The sequence below is a fragment of the Lepisosteus oculatus genome, chromosome 15 (genome assembly GCF_040954835.1).
Source record: "Lepisosteus oculatus isolate fLepOcu1 chromosome 15, fLepOcu1.hap2, whole genome shotgun sequence".
Classification (NCBI taxonomy): domain Eukaryota; kingdom Metazoa; phylum Chordata; class Actinopteri; order Semionotiformes; family Lepisosteidae; genus Lepisosteus; species Lepisosteus oculatus.
The window spans coordinates 5,873,678-5,891,452 of record NC_090710.1 but is presented as its reverse complement, the minus strand read 5'-3'; the positions used below and the strand labels follow the sequence as shown (position 1 = coordinate 5,891,452).

The 17,775-nt window shown below is 36.8% G+C and overlaps 1 protein-coding gene across 3 annotated transcripts in view; it reads left to right on the top strand.

Moving 5' to 3' along the window:
* clybl (citrate lyase beta like) overlaps nucleotides 1–17,775 on the top strand; it is a 73,021-nt gene that overhangs the window by 26,165 nt on the left and 29,081 nt on the right. For all 3 annotated transcript variants that reach the window (XM_015363532.2, XM_069178942.1, XM_015363531.2), the window contains exon 2: nucleotides 12,487–12,700. In XM_015363532.2, the coding sequence (XP_015219018.1) occupies nucleotides 12,487–12,700 (214 nt within the window). The remainder of the gene's footprint in view (nucleotides 1–12,486; nucleotides 12,701–17,775) is intronic.

Sequence of the window (17,775 nt, the reverse complement as noted above, 5' to 3'; positions counted from 1 at the left end):
TGAATTGCTTGTCTTTGATGACGTTTTAGCTCCAGGCTATCATTTTACATTTTATGTCAGTTACCTTTGTCAGGGAGTCATTATTGATGCTGAACTCTGTTTTAATTCCCACTTCTCTGCTAATCAATTACAGCGTTTATCCATTAATCAAGCATACTGGCAGGCTTAATAATAGCCCTTTCGTTTAATATGTGCTTCTGGTAAAGGCTAGAGACAAGTGTTGAACATTCAGATTATGGCATTACTGTATCCTTCACTGTCATCTTGCGCCTGGAGAGAAAAGGGAACACAAAACTTTCAGTGTGTGTTCATCGTCTGTAACTCTTAGAAATAACTGCCAATAGACTTTCTGAAAGTGTTGGTACTGAGGCTTCCTAAATGCTGGCAAGTATAAAGATCTTCATGGGAGGACAAATATATTTGTACATTGTATGTTGCTTTTTTAATGGACAGTTTCTGCTAAATGCACACGTCAGGCATTGTAAGTCTCTCAGTTCCCTGTGGGTCTCTGCTCTAACTGCATTAAAATTCATTTTTCTTTCTAGGTGGCATGATATTACTGTAAATGAAGCATTACAAGCGATTAAAATTAGGAGCACACACTGCTTCCTGTACACCATGAGAGATGTTTTCAGTAGAAACAAAGTACAGGAAATGAGGGGGAGAATATTTTACAAATCGTCGAAGCTTCCAGAATACTAATGTAAAAAACTGCGGCTTAAGTGGATTTTTATTTAGGAGGGGGTGGGGAGAATAAGTTGAAAAAAATGAACTTCTAGCTGACAAAAATTAATATTAATTACAAAATGGTCGATGCCAGGCTAGGAAAATGCTGTACAATTCGGACGCCTCACGTTTAAATCATTTGTCAAAAATCAGAAGGAAAAATCTCACAAAAAAAGCCCAGGGAGTAGAGTTCTCCTGTCCTCTCCATCCATGTCACAGATCTGAGGGTAGCCTCTGGCTGAGGCGATTTGACCAGCTTTAGTTTATCTGTTTACAGCAGTAGAGCTGACAAGTAGTTGTTTCTTGTTGGGCCCGGAGAAGAAGAGACACTTCTCCTGTAGATTTTTCAATTCTTCTACGTGTCACTTAGCTGTGTGTGCTATTGTCTGAGGCCCTTTTCTCTTTGCCTTTCTGCCGCATCGAGTTGTGTCATTCCCTCATGATCAGCACTTTTGTTGCCTTTGTTTTTTGCTGTAGCTCAGAAGTCCATCTTTCCTTTTGTCTCCATCCCATTCATGCATAAGGGAACAGTTGTGCTCTGTTGTGGGGATGTTCCACTGGATTTCAAACAGTGGGGTTTCTTTTTATTCTCTTCAAAGTGGCACAATGGCCTTCGGAAGGACTGAATGTCTATTGCAGAATGCACTTCTTAATGTGCCCAGTTATTTTGTTTTCTTGGAAGTCAATAAAAATGCTAAGTTAAAAAGCTAACCCTGTGCCCTCCCCACACCCAACACTTGTTTCACCTTTTTTGAAGATATTTTTTTTATTGTTGTTGACTGAAGTAAAACAAAAAGTAAGATCAAGGATTTATCTACATTGAAATTAATCCGAGACATTACAAGCAGAAGCAGCATATCAGTTCTGCGTTGTGTGTTTAAAATATGAATGCAGTCTAATAGAATCTACCTAGCAGAATGGTCTGGTTAGGAAACCCATCAGGGTTAATTTTCTAGCACCTTTGGTGTAAATACTTTCATCTCTCTTTTGGTTATGCCACCAGAATTCTGAAACAGTGAGAGGTAATTAATAATCATTCCCATAATTCTCAGCGAGTGCTTGCTCTTAAAACACACTGTAACCCTGAAACCTGTTCCTTGTAAAACACATATATAAGCCCGTTACACTGGTCAAACTTAGCTATTCCCTGCTGATGAGCCCTAATAAGGAGAAACAGCTGTCTGTGGCTGCTGACTTTATTATACACAAAAGTGGAATTTTGTTTTGTTTCTTATAGTTGTGAAATGGTGCAGTCTAATTTCTATTAATTCCCAGTTTATCTATCTAGCATTCTGTAAAAAACAACTTTGATTTAGATTTTGAAAAGCAATTTCCTCTAAGGGTTGAGGTGATACTGTCTATAGAAACGAGAATTGTGGTAATAAATGCACAGGTTTTACTTTCAGATTGTGCTTTTATTATTGCATTGAAATAAAAAGACACGCATTTGAGGAGGATTACAGGTAGATTCATAGGGAACTGAAGATAACTCGCCTTACTTCATTGTAGTTCTTCAGATTAAGCTGTAAAATCCCCTCTAATGAGGGAGAGGAGTGGAGAGAGAGCAAGTGGTGCTTGTGTTGCTCTTGAAATGTGTTGGTGGGGTCACTTGCCTCTAGTTTATCCTATTTTGAAGGGATTGGATCATTTAGTCAGTCCTTGTGTTGAGTACAAGCACTCTGATTAGTGCCTCAGACCTTTTGTGCTGTGGATAATTTCAGTAATTGTTTTGTTTCATGATTGTACCTTCTGTCTTGTGTCCTAAGAAGAACTTGGACATCATTCTAAGAATTAGCTTTCATGTGTATCGTATCTCTTGCTTTTTGCAGATGTCGTAGTGAAAGATAAATATAAATCACTATAAAAAGATAAATATTGATGACTTTTCATTGGTTTGCATCTCACCTGATTTATTTGATTAAAGTATGCTTTTGCTGTCTGCTGCCATAGTGTTGTGAAAATAAGACACAAGTCTTCAGCGTTATACAAGACAGATGTGGAGTTTGGAGATTTTAAAAGGCACCTTGTTTCGTAACGATAGTGGTGCTATGGCCTGCTGTCTCCCTAGAGTTATATTAACTTCCACACGCAGTAACTAATCTTAAAATTGTCATTTTTTCAGGATTCTTAAAAGTCATGGCATTCTACACTGCCACATGAAAAAAGTGCCTTGAAACAGAATTATTCTGAAATCAGAAACACTTGAACCTATACCTGTTGTAACTAGAATGTAAGCCTGTTCTATAGAGAAGCAGGAAGGAAAGTTGACAAGACATTTAGCATTGATGCCCAACAGTGTGTGGTTTTCTACAGGTTAGCTGATTTCGTTCCATCCAAAAAGTTACTTTGTGTCTGTCCCTGTGTGGCGGAGTTTGTTCTCGTCCTGCAATGGACTGGGAGGGTGAGGTTCTTCCCTATGTCTGTCGGGTTAGGCTTTGGCCTACCCCATTCCTCTGTACACATAAGAGGTGGAGAATGGAAGGATGTAGAGATTAGGATAGTGTCATGGAATCCATTCCTCCATTTTCTGATGTCTCGGGGGAACCAGTGCCTATCCCAGTGAGCAGTGAGCGTATGGCAGGATTCACCCTGGATGGGACACCAGTCCATAACTGGGAAGACACACAGACACAACAACACACACATACCAGGACCAGTTTTCCCAGAAGCTAGTTAACCCACCAGTATGTCTTTGGACATGGAGAGAACATACACAGACCACACAGATAGCCTACGACCCCAGTGATGCTAACTCAATTAATACAAATGATGTATTTAATAAACTCCCATTTAAAATTATTTTCTAAAAAATGGCAGATTATTTTATAATTGTAAAGTATTACTTCTATTTTTAAATGTCTTTTTTCAAAAACAGTATACAATGTACATATGGATTATGAAAGGTTTTACTGTATTACATGTCCCTGACTCACACTGGCCTGACTTTAACCCTTAATGTACCCCTTGTCAGTGGGACTTCCAATTGTACTTAAAGAAACGAGAGATGTTGTTCATAAACTGTTAGCAAAACACTTCCAGCAGTCACTGCAGATGTGATATAAGCAATATGAAATCATTGTGTCTTGTTTTTATTACATATGAGGTTATGGAACAATAAATAGAATTAAACTACTGGATCATATGTGTAAAAACAGGTTTCTATGGGATAGCTGGCCTATGGCCTTGGGAAAGGTAGGTCTTGCTTAACTGACTTTAAAGTTAGTTGTTTGAACAAGCAACAACAGTAATGTATATTAACAGAGCACATGATTTGGCATATTTAGATTTTTATAAGACAAGATTATTTTTCAAATTTGCAGGATTTAGGAACTGTTAATAGATTGAAATCAAAGAGTACAGATAAGAGGTGTATGCTAAATTGTAAGTGGGATTGTATAAAGAAGTAGCAAAGGGATCTGTATTATGACTACTGTCTTCCTAATGTATATCAGTGATCTAGATTCTGGTATACTGTAGGTAGTAAACTAGAGATGTTTATCAGTGAAACCAAAATAAGTGAATTAACAAACACGGTAGAAGCTGTCAATACATTGAAAAACATTTAGAATTCAAGATTGGACAATCATCTTGCAGGTGGTTTGTAGCAAAGTGCAAAGCTTTAAATGTAGATAAGAAAATATTAATTACTTTTAAAATAGCTTAATGAATCTCCCTATGATACAGAAGTATGTGTTTAGTCTGACCTAGAGAAGCATTATAAAATGTTAGGATATACAGATAACTTAATGAACTATACCAGCAGATGATAGATACAATGAACTAGTAAGACTTAGACCTAGTGAACTAGTAAGACAAAGTAGAAAATATTTTGCTGCCCTGAAATCAGTCTGAAAAAGAGCAACCATATATAATCTCATTCAAAGGAACATCCAGCTTTTCTAGAAGAACAGCTCGAAGCTAGAAGAAGCAAGAAGAACAGATTTTTTTTAGTCTTGAACAGAGAAGAATTCAAGTGGACCTGACTCAGGAATTCTGGGATCAGCAGTGAAACATGAACTGGAGGACACAAGTAGAATCTAAAGGGTAGTGCTTTTAAAACTGAGAGCCTCTTAACACTATGGTCCGTGGGAGTCTAGAAAAACTACTATGTTCTATGGGATGTTGTCGAAGCCAATATTGTAATTTCTTCACTTAGGTGAAATCCCCAGATCAGTTAGTTTTTAAGAACTAAATGTGCTAGATGTATGAAATTGCCTCCTTCGCAAACATTCTTATGTTCTTTACTTATTATTTATTTGCATCTTTTCTTTTACAAGCTCTGTCGACAAAGAGAGCCAGAGCTAGAGTTTAGAAATATAGGGGTTTGTTCAAGTAATGCATATGTTGGCCTTAATAGTTTCGTCACAGAAGTGTAACTTGCAGCCATTATTTTTGTCCTTCATTAAAAAGAGTTCGCAGTGGTCAGCAGTAAAGATAAACCTTCGTTCATTTTTAACACTGTAATACACAGAGCCACGTGCACCGACTCATCACAGACATATTGTCTTAAGGAGAGAAATTGGCAGAAATAAGTCCCAGGACAGGGACAGGTAATATAAGGACCTTTTATGTGTTTTCATAATCAGGAACAGTTGTATTAAACTGTACTGAAACAAGAAAAGTATAGAAATTTCGGACAACCTCTTCAGGTTCTAAAGTCAGATCTAAAATCTGATAACCGCATGCCTTTCTGCAATTAATTTATGTCTGGCAATGTATGAGTGTTTTGCCATTTATTGTGATAAATGTTGAAGTCAAAATACTGCTTAATTTATTATACTCTAATTTACTATGATACAATACTATAAGACAATATAATGACAACTATAATGAGATCTTCTCAAGGCTCAGTCTCTCTTAAGTATTATTTATTGCTAAGGAACAAGTAATAGGTTTATTCCATGCTGAAAAAAAGAAGAAAGACAACACAACGTTTCGGCCATGGAGCCTTCTTCAGGTGTGAAGAAGATTTATTGTTAAGCTGTAAAAACATTTTTCCATAGTAAGAAATGTTTGAGCAGATGTTGAATTATCAGGAAAAAACACATTCCTGAAATATGTTTAATTTGACCAGATTTCCAATTCAAATCTGAAAGTATATCAATACCATTGTATTTATTCATTGTAGCTCCTTGTTTTTACATTTTCTTTCCAATATAAAACCTCATTGTCCTCATTACCAATACCAAACGTATCCTCCTAATAATTACTACTTGCTGTATTGGATTCTCCTTGTTGTTGGCAGCTGAGGCACTAAATTATCACAAACTTTTCCTTTCTAATCTTATAATCAGAATAAAATCTTTAATTTATACCGTATAGTGCCTTTAAAAGCTATCTTGCAAATAAATCTTTGCTTGTTTAGTTCACCCCTACTCAATCATACAGAGCTGTTTAATGGATGTTTAATTGTGGTATTAAAGAGACGTGTTGATTAAATTTGGCCTAATAAAGATATTTGTTAATAAAAAAATTTTTTTTGTCTGCAATTAGTTAGCATGCAGCTTATGTAAAATCATAGTGACATCTTAATTGCCACTGTTGGTCCTTCACAGAACTGTTGATTTTTGTGTTTTCATTTTGTGAAAAAATGATTTTGAAAAGATTTTTTTCATTGAGAAAGAAAATGTTATGATGAAATCAGGCTACCATGCAACAGTCCATTTTCTTACACATTCGATGGTGTTGAATTTGGAAAGATCCCGTTGTGTTAACCCGGCTTAGTGATTTGCAATGTGCATCAATAATTCTCTTCTTTAAAAGGGTTTTCTGGGATTGTTAAATTTACACTTGCTTTTTTTAAATAACAGCTGTAGTCACCTTAAATAATTGCCTTCCGAATTTTGAAAGACATCATTCAAGACTCCATTTATCTGTCCTTTACTGAAACTAGAGAGTACAACTCCCTTCAGTCTTTCTCTTGTTGGTGTGAAAGCAGGCCGCACAAACCTCCACTTAATAAGACACCCCATGTGGTTTGGAAAATATTACATTAAAATGTTCAAAATTCCAGATTAGTGCATAATCGCACTTCATCTCACCCTTCTTTTGAGGGGTTTTATTAAAAATGTAATTGTCACACTAAGTCATATACAGTAGGTTCCTGAAAACATAATCACATTTGTAAAATTTCTTACTGTGTAGAAGGTGATGTACCTTTGAAACCATAGGAATGATTTGAAACATACTATTCTCCTTGGTAGCATGTAGACAATACTATAATGAGATCTTCTCAAAGCTCAGTTTTGTTCTTTGAATATCTGTGGGTATATCTGTGGGTTTTTGTGATATAAGACCATGTTTTCAATAATCGGATTTCAAGACTCTGTGGTGAATTAAGGTTAGAAAATCAATTCGTTTTTATGTTTTTTTTTTAATTTATATATATTGGATGTTATATATTGTTTATAATTATGTCCTGAGAAACCTACCTTGTATCACCGCTTTAGAGAAAAGTCTTTCAGGATGCGAAGGATAAAGCTGGGGTGACAGAAATCCTTGTTTGCAGTTTGATGTAATTGCATGGCACTAAACCTTTGAGGAAGGGTTTGAAGCATGCAAGCATCTACACAAGGGGATATATTATTGTTGTTATTAATAGTTAATTTGCTTAGCAAATGCCCTCACCCAAGTCACCAAAAAATACATAAATTACGTTGATGTTAGGAATGTACAAAGAGCAATCACACGGAAGTGCATTTGAAACCTAGACTTTACTTAAAGGGTTGTGGGAATATGGAACAAGCTACCCAGCCACATTTTTGAAAGTTAAGATCAGTTTATTATTTACCATATACAATTTCTTGCATTAGGAATTCGTATTTTTCGCTTTCTCCCCATGAGACACAGACACACAGACAAGGAGAGAAGCTTGGGGTCAGAGCGCAGGGTCAGCCATTGTACAGCGCCCCTGGAGCAGTTGGGGGTAAGGGCCTTGCTCAGGGGCCCAACAGAGTAGGATTCCTCTGCCGGCCGCGGGATTTGAACCGGCAACCTTCCAGCCACAGGCGCAGATCTTTAGCTACAGTGCCACCGATCCTGTACTCAAATTCAAATTTAACTTCTTATCAATTTATCCAGAACAAGCCAATTAATATAAATAAACCAAGAAAAACAAAACAGAATGAGATCCTTGGATCAACTGGCTACCAAACTAACTACCAAAAGAGCCAAATGGACTGGCTGACCTCTTTTCATTTCTGTTCTTTTTGTTCTTGTACTTTGTACAAGAAGATAACTTAATAATGTTGCAATAAAATTAGTACTGAGCAATGCATGCTGCACTAGGAATAAAGAAATAGTAAGAATTAAAACAGTGCACAGTTTGTCTGCCAGTCAGTAATGAAGAAGGCGTGATGCAATAACACAAATCGTATTGCCATCCTGAGTATCAGCATTAGTGCAACGCAGTGTAAGACTGATATCGGAGAGCTGAGAGATGCTGCTAGTGATGGTGAAACCGATGAGTCTAAAGCAGGTGCAGGGGTACGCACACTCGGACACTGAAATTGTTATTTTTTTCTAATTCCCATCCCTGACCTGTAGAGTATCAGCCTTTAGCTTGAGCATCTGCATCAGGCCCTGCATGATTGACAAGAACAAACTACTACAGGTAGATAGTGCTGTGCCTGCTTACTTCTTTTCTTTGTGATGTTTCCCATTGTCTGTGTAGCAAGATGTCAAGGCTTCTTGCTTTAATATGGCAACGTAGTTTAGTTTCTTATCTACTGTAAATAAAGTTGCTTTAAGCTTCAGGCAGATAGCCAGACAGAAGACTGGAAATCTGATTGCTGCAGATTTTATAAATTAGGATTAAAGATAGAGAGGGCCCCTTTTGGTCCTGCACACTGCGTTTTTTGTTAAACCAGATTTCATAAACTAATTCAAACACTCGGTCCCATATACCCCCAATTAAATAGAAACTCTGGTCCCAAATCCTTGAATTAACATTTAAAAAGAAAGGCGCTGAAACACTTTCTCTTCAAAGAAGCTGTACTGTACAAGTCTTTTATTTTGAAACCACAAATGTGATACAGCATTACATAACATATTACATTATTACACATAAAATGCTGGTAGGCCAAGTTCTTTTGTTTTAATTAATTACTTGTATTTGGCTGTTGATGGTAAAACATTCTTGGAATTTGCTGTGGTAGAAAGTGAAGTTTTGTAACATGGCTTCCACAAGCACAAGGAAAATGACTCTGGCTTTGATCTCTTAAAGTGTGTGACAACATATTTGGTTACTGGTCCTGGAAAATGCCTTATTTGCATTTATGTTGCTTCTTCAGCCCCATGTCTTCCATTCATCTTGATCATGAGGCTAAAGCAACGTATTTACATTTGGCAAAGCACCCTTTGTGTTGATTCCAGAGTTTAGGAGTACATGACATGTACTCTTATCATCTGACTGGAACTCCCTTGGAGTGGTTTCTGCTTTGACAGTAAAATAGGAATGCTTGTAAATATCTAAAAAAAGTAGCTTTTATGTAAAGCTGACTCTGAAAATCAAATGTGTTGTTTACCTCACACTTGTTTGCATTTAGGATTCTTTTCCCTTTTTTCGTCACAGTTTCCAGACAGCCAGTGTAGTGAAAGAATAATATTTACACCACATTATAATGTGTGGGCCTGAAAACTCGTTTTATCTCCCCATGGGCCGCACAGGTACACGGTAAGTAAAATCAATCAGAAACCTGAATCAGGCTCTTTAGGCTGTTAAATCTTGGAAAGCTTGTAATGAATATGTGTCACGCACATTTAAGGACTGCGAACACTTTCCTTTATGGTACAGAATCTCCTTTCTGTCAGAATATACAACTGGGGAAGAAAAACTATCCTCTCACGCGCCAGTAACTACAAGGTTGCTGGAAACAAACCCCCAACTGTGTCAAAAAAAAAGAGAAAAAGTGAATAAAAAAGCTTTTTAAGGAATGCAGACTATAATGGCTTTATTAGACTCCTCATTTCAATCAGTGCTGAATCTGCTGAGTCCTGTGCTGCCTCTGATGACAGTATACTAAAGACCCCTTTTTTTCTCTGCTTTTTTGTTAAATATGGTAATATCTATTCTTTAATTACCGGCTTCTTGTAAGCCTCCCTCTTACATTATAATTTATTTGCCTTTCAAGTGGGCACTTAAAATGGCTTTTTAACATTCCCCCCGCAGCAGTGTGCTTTGAATGTGGAAGACTTAATTTGGTCCTTCCCCCCTTCTCCCTCCCCTACCCTCTATTTTTCTTTCTAATTTTGCTGTTTGCTTTTTTTGTTTCCCTATCAATGTGGGTGCTGTAGGTTTTTGTCCCTCAAGTGCTGGCCAGTTCCTCCCCTTTTCTCTGTTTCACAATCCACACCAAGAGGGTTTTTTTGCATATTCCTCCCTCTTCCCCTTGTGAGATATTGTTACTGACCAAATTTAAACACTACAGCGCTAAGAATCCCCACAGAGCCACTTTATGTACTTGGACCTGCAAAGTGCCCTAAGCAATAACTACCTGAATTGCTTTTAATTGCACAATATAGCTGCATCATCTTGGTTCAAATTCTGCTTGATTGATACTGCAAGGCAATTGTAAGCGTGGATGACAGGATTAAGTGCCTATTGATGTGACTTTAGCTTCTTTCAAGAACAAAGACAGAAAAGAGAATACTTTGCCCTCTTTTAGTGCAGTGTTTCTCCCCCTTTCTTTCCCTTCTCGCAGCATAAAGGAACACAATCAACAAATATTATCCCTCTGAGGTAAATTGGAATGCACATGCAGGCGAGAACTATTCTTGACTGTAATTAGATATATATGATCCCAGCTATTTTGGCCATTCATTAGTGCTAATTGTTTGAGAACCAGGCCTACAGAACAAATAATTAAAATGTGAGCACCATAACTGCGATTATTAGCATGTGTGATAAAATGCATGCTCAGCAGCTGTATCAATAAAACTCTTTGGAAGGACTGCTTTCATCAGACCATGCTCAGTGCGAACAAGAGTTTTTGGCTCTGTTGTGGACTGCCAATGTTTGTACAAGCGCCACTGCTGTTTACAACAAACAGCCCTCTATTTTCCGGTAGTAATTAGTAGGAAGTATTATGCAGGTTTGTTGTGTTGTCCAAACTTTAATTATTTGGGGGGCTCCTAAGCTTTTTTCCTCCACTTATAGTTCAGTTTACCTCTTAATTGATTTATTCAGCTGTGTCAGCTAAGCTGCTGTCAGAACTGGGAAGAGAAGAGGACAGTTGCTTCTGATGTGATAAACAGTTACAAAAGTGCAGGTCAGCATTGCTCATCTGCTTCAATAGGGAGCTGAAAGGAAAACGCATTCTTCACTTCTGAGTCAAACGTATAGGAAAACATGAAACAAATGCTTTCACTTGTGGCTTTTTTTGTTTTCTTTAACTTTCCCATGAACCATTTTTAAGTAGCTGGCCAGTGTTTTGTAGAGCTTTAATTGGCAGGTGTCAGATGTGCGACTGTTACTTTGGCTTCCTTGGGTGAAATTAAAATTCAGGTTATGTTGGGGGGGGGGTAATTTGGTATGTAAAACCCAGTTTAAGTATTTTCAGAGGTTCTGCTATTTTGTTCTTTTGTGCTTTTAAATGAACCATTTTCTTTAAGTTGCTTTCTTTCATTATGTTCAATTATTTGATGTTGAACATTTCATCACTTCCTTTAAACATTTATATGTTTTTTGTTGTAGTTACAGGTTATTATGGGAAAATAAAATGTGTGTTGTGTTTTTGCACTTTATGCATTTTATTCATGTCTAAATTTTATTATAGAATTTTATACCTGAAATTTATATCTCACTAATATGTTAACTACTTAAAATGAAAAAAAAAAACTATTTCCCACATACAAAACAGTAGAAAAACTTTTTATTCAGTAACTGAAATTAACATTTTGGCAATCCATTAATTCAGTCTTATCAAAGGAAGGATTCACTGACAAGGAAAAAGGCAGATAACATTTAATTTAGACGAGCATTATGAATGCTGGATAATAAAAATATAAACTATAATGCTGAGCGAGGAATGGTTGTGTATGAAAAAAGGTACTGTGTAGGAAAGGTAAGTGTTTATGTTGACGTATCATTTTCATCTAGACAATGTTGGAAAGCAAACCAAAATACTTGGATATGTAGTTAAATGAAGGATGATATCCTGCACTAAAAGGCCAAATGACCTGAACCTTTTTAGTCTTGACCAAGTTTGCAAGGGTACTTGATACAAGTATTCAGAAGTCTCAAAGACTTGGGACAGACTCAACTCAGCAGTCTTCTTCAGAATGAACAGTGAGAGACAAACTAGCGGGCACAAGTGGAAACTATGTGGAAGTGCGTTTAAAACTGAGAACAGAAGGCATGACTTTACCCTAAGAGTTGTGGAAGTATGGAACAAACTTCTCAACCATGATGTTGGATCCAGTACTTGGCTTTCTTCAAGAAATGGCTGACTGAGAACCCTGGGTTAATTAAACTCTAATAGACTAGATGGGCTGAGTGGCCTCCTCTCTTTTATTCTTTGTTCTTACTGTAACTCTGATTGAGCTTATAGGTCCAGCTGAAAGCACTGTTTATTCCATTTCCTTTTCCCTGAAGTATCTGATGCTAAATAAAGAAGAAGTAAATAACTTTTTGCTTCACTGTTTAATACTACTTTGGTATATTGTAAACATCCATGCCTGGATTCCTTTCACGCTGTAGAATCACTGTGCTATGTATATGCGTGTGTATAGTGGTGTTTTTTCTGATGTGTATTTCTGTAGGGGAAGAGAGCCGTGGCCCATTTCTCTGAAAGGGCTAAAATTTTATGGCAGCTGTCGCTACCAGCACACACTGGAGTCTTCCATCAAGTACGTCCCCAGACGAGCAGTGCTGTACGTCCCTGGAAATGATGAAAGGAAGATGCGGAAACTGGCCTCTCTAGACGTGGACTGTGCGGTGTTTGACTGTGAGGATGGTGTGGCTCTCAACAGAAAGGTAACTGCTAGCTGTTGTCTGGTAAACAGGAGCATCTTTTTAGAGTGGTCTAATTGTAGTTTTACTGGAATATTCGTAAGCATAAGGGACAATTCACCAGTCTTGAATGATCCTTTGTTAAAAGCAATTTTTTTGCGTCCATAATAACCGGTATGTTCATTACAGATGCAAGTTTTCTGGCGTTTTAAGTTCCACACAAAGGGCATTTAAATTAGCTAAAGCATGAAGTAATGCAATTGGAAGATCTTAAGGCCGCAGACAGGAGCAAACAGAACTGATGCAGCACCTGTGGCTCCACTTTTCAGTGGAAACCTTTACGGTTATGCAGTGAGTCTTGAACATTTCAAACTTTCTGTTTTTGAAAAAGATTTTCCGTTTTTTTTTTAAACAAAGTAGAAAACAATAAATTTTTCTCAGAAGAAGGTATAAGGAATCATAACTTTCCAGTCCACATCACTGAATTACATTTAATAGTCTTGTGAGAATGTGTTTAGGCCTTGCAAATATCATGATTTAAAAACAATATTTGTGCTACTTTTCTAACTTTCTAACTTTAAATACTTTTAATTGAGAAGTTGTTTATACTGAAAGTTTTGATTTACTGCAGTTTTTTTTCTTAATAAACCTCTGCTGATTGAGCTAAGTCTTTTAAAGAAGGCTTAGATGATATGACTTGTTGCAACAGAATATTTAAAAATAAACAAAAACAGGCAGGTACTGCTAGACATGATCAGCTATTCAAAATTACCTATATTATAAAGGATATATGTAAAAAAAACTTCAACGCAACAACATTTTTTCCATTACATTTAATTAAAAAGAAAAAAGCCCATTCTCTTGAAACAAGGTGACCATGTCACACTGAGATAACAGCAGGAAACGAACAGATGCTTCAGGTTAAAAGCATTCTCGACCCGCCCACAAGACAGAGCAATTGGACCTGGCTTCCCATGGAGAGAAACGTGATTGGAGGAAGGCATGAAGAGGGGGAGGAGTAACAAGAATTCTTTTAAGTCACGATGTAAAGTAGAACAATTGGTTTTGCTATATTGTTGAAAGTTATTTGTGCTATTTATGGTTGTTTGGTATGACTGGAGTTTGAGAACTTTTCAGTTGCAAACAGTCAAACCTCTGTCCACAACAGACTGCTTCTATGGAGGATACTATCACGCTGTTAGCTTATTTACCAAAGAGTGTAGTGAAATACTTTTCCTTTCAAGTCACATACAGTATGTATCTGAACAAATATGCAGTAAGCATTTTATTTGTGTGTCCTCTAATGAATGGGATGTTTCACCTGGCTCAGATGTGAAACTGATACCTAATGCAACATACTGTATGTAGCAGACCAGCATAAATAAGGAAAGTGCCTGTTATGTTTTATTTAATTTGTTTCAGTAATCATTTTTAGCTTCATGGTGTGGTTTTCTTTTTTCCCCAAAACAGCGATAAAACCATTTAAACGAAATAATTGAAATGTGTTGAATAAAAATCTTTTTTCATCCAATTCAATAGCTAGGTTCTGCTTATACAGGATTATCGTGCTGCAGAATATTAACCAGCATTGAACTGAGACATGGGAAAATGGCATTAGGATATGGCCTTCACTCACTCAATAGCAAACCAACCATTCTGTGTAATGTTCCTGTTACAACTGATAGTATTAACATAAAGTAAAGCCTTGCAGATAGAAATGCAAATCCTTAAACTGATAAAATATTCTATTACTGAGTATTGAGTACTACTTATATATAATTATTGCTCTGAGTCCTATTTTTTTAGCTTAGAAAATAAGCTCATTAGATTTTTAAACCTAAAAAAAAACCTTGACAATTATGTTTAGCAAATACGTTAGGCAGTCTTGGAATAAGCTTAGTCTATTTTATAACCATACATGATTGTTAGAGGCTGGCTGTGGTCTATGTACTGCAGGTTTATGCAGGACCTGTGTTCCTTAATATAATGTACCAGAATTCAAAACAAAAAGAAGTTGCCTCAATTATTAAATCCACCTTCTCCATAGCATGCGTATTCAAATCCCTGGTCTCTCAGTTTTGTTTTCCATTGTGACTGCTAAAAACACGTGGTAGTATTTATGTTTGTTTGCAAATATTTTGTTTTTATCTCTGTGTTATGTATTTTTTATTATACTCATCCCTTTTGTATTATTGTGCTTGAATATACTGTATATATACACAACAGACCCATATACAGCTGCAGCATTTCTGGTGGCTGGCTTATGATTTTGGTCTTTTAAAATGAGCACAATTGTTCTAAAACCTCAAAACCTATCGATGAAGGAGTGTTCATGATATAAACAAGAATGAACTAAAGTGTAACTACGTTCTAAAATTTTACTTAAATTTGATTTTTTTTTTAGCTGAGAATGCTCGGCTTAAAGATTTACCAAATATATTTGTGTTTGTATGTAAAGTATCTGTTTACTACATGCACAATATTTTTTATTTCTTCTGCTTTGTGTTGCAGGATATTTTAATAACCCAAAACCATTCTTTGGCTTAGAAAAAGTTAATGGCCTTCAAGCTGCTTCCTTGGGTTTCTTCATGTCAAGTCTCTGCAGCCTTTGCACTGTTTGAGTCCGTTTTGAAGGGGAAAAATGAGTCAGTCTTTTTACTCTTTGGCGCCAGGTATCGTGCTCTGAGAAAGCAATGTGACAGACGGTATGAGGGTTTGTCTAAAACCGCTAACTGTCACCCAGGACATGGTTGTCAGGGGAAAAGCCAGGGAAGAATGTGTTGATGTTAATACAGATATATTGTCTTTAAAAATGCAAGAGGAAGAAAAAAAACCATTGCCTGGCGCTCACCAGTGAGAGATATGTGAATCACAGTTCTAATCCTTTCCTCTGCAGTGTGCATTGCATAGCTTTTTTTTATTTGCCCTATAGTCTCCAACTTAGTTGTCACATTCCTCCTTGAAGCTTTGCTTTCCTGTCGGTCTCATCCTTTCCAGTCGCAGAAGAAATGCTGGACTAATCCCTGGAAGTTTGGAACTAATGAACTAACTGCTGAGCTGCCGCCACGGAGCTTGGTCCCAAACTATACTGTACTTCACACTCGATTTATTCTCCAGATGGCAAGACTGCGCAGCCCTGCCGAGAGGGACCACCTCTTCCACTGGAGTGTGAAAGTGGACGGATGTTGTTTTCTTTGCAGATCTGATCATTCAGAATTAGAAAACGTGCTAGGATGATCCGTTATTAGCTTTAATAGATCGGCTGTGGGGACGGCAATCACAGTCTTGCCTTGCCCTGCCTTTTCCTTTCTTTTTTCGTCTCTTCCTTGAATTCCGCCGTGTGTGCGCCTTTGTGACGGGTGATTTAGTTTTGCTTCTGTGTCATCGGATCTCGTCTCCTGCAGGTGGTAGTAGTGGATGGTAGCTGAAATCACAACGTGCCTCGGCTTTCTCGGCAGCTCACCGTTGTACGTGTTTAGGAACACAATAACGAGTTTATTAGCAACAGGTCTCACAATGCACCTTGATGGCCCTGGGAAGCAGCTGAAATTGAATACCAACTCCCCCCCCGCCCCCCCCAGTCACCCCTCTCCCTCTTCAACCCTAATCCTGTGTAGCAGTTGCCTGGTGATTCAATGCAAGATGAGTGTCACTGCATTATTTTGTGAGGAGGGACCCAGCATACACAGAGTATTATCTCTGGGGTCATACATGACTTCTCCACTCTTTCCCTTTGTAAGACAATGGCTACACAATTTTCCTGGGTCATTAAAAGATTCCAGGACTCTCAGCATACCTGCCTTGTGCAGTACTAAATTCTATTAGACATCTCTGCTTTCCCTCAGAGACTGTGAAGCAAAAGTCATTTTCAAGGACAGTCGACCTCTGATGATATAGACAAATAGAATTGGTACCGAATGAATTGTGCTGCCTGGTAATTCACATATTAAGATCTTTGATTTATTGTACAAATAACATTTAGAAAATCAGATAATTATACAGTTATGATCCCAGAAGACTGATATGTTGGAGGTTTTAGTTTTGCACTAAACTATAGTTCAGCATCATAATATCAGTATCCTTTAGTATATTATCTTTTAGAATTAGTACACATTTTAAGGGAAGTCTTATCTGTTTACCCAGGGACAGTAAATGCATTAAGAGAGAGGATTTTCCCTTGGTTACTTTTCATATGGTATTATTTTTCAATACTTTCATTTTTCAGGGAAAAAAATGAAATGTGGAATCATATATACTCTCTGGAATGGTTTTGTTTCTTCTTAAATGGCGATCTGTGCTACAGTATTTAAATTTTTCACAAATGTCCTGGTGGTGGCAGCAGATGTATGTGACAAGAGACATTACAGATAATTAATAAATAATTATATAAACAAATAAATGAAATAGACTTTCAGCTCACAGAAAGCTCACCAGGAGGAGAAACATACAGTAAATTTGTGAGTGAAACTATGGAGTTTGTTGTAACCATTATACTTCAAAAAGGAAAATCTATTTTTTATTCCTGTGTAATAATATAAAAAAACTGTCCAGATAATTTTATCTTATGCTGTCTTCTTTTTTTATATTTTCATAGGCCTTTAGTTGTCTATATTTTTTATGTGATATCTCTAAATATATTATAGTCAAAGTAAGATTTTGTGGACACAGAGTCATAAAACAGCTTCATAATTATACTAAGACTATATGCAAAACATGTCCTTCATGAGATATTCAAAGTAGACATTGTAATATATTGATTAAACTGTACTTATTTTTTTATATATTTTACCAATGTTAACATCTACATTGGATATTCATTCACTTTGCTTATAACATTTTTCTTTAATACAGAACTTGAGTAAATGTAACAATGTAAATATCAAAGTGCGTGCGTTTGAGGTTATTCGGTATTTGTGTTGAGAAGATAGGATTTTGAGTACATTTTGTCAGCAAAAAGTAAACTGATGTGTGCATATAATCTATATAGGGATGTTTGTATCTGTGTTTTTACGGGTATTAATTAGACATAGTATCTAAATCTCTAGTACCGATTTAGTACTGTACTAAAGTGAGATATGCACAAATGACAAGCAAATTTT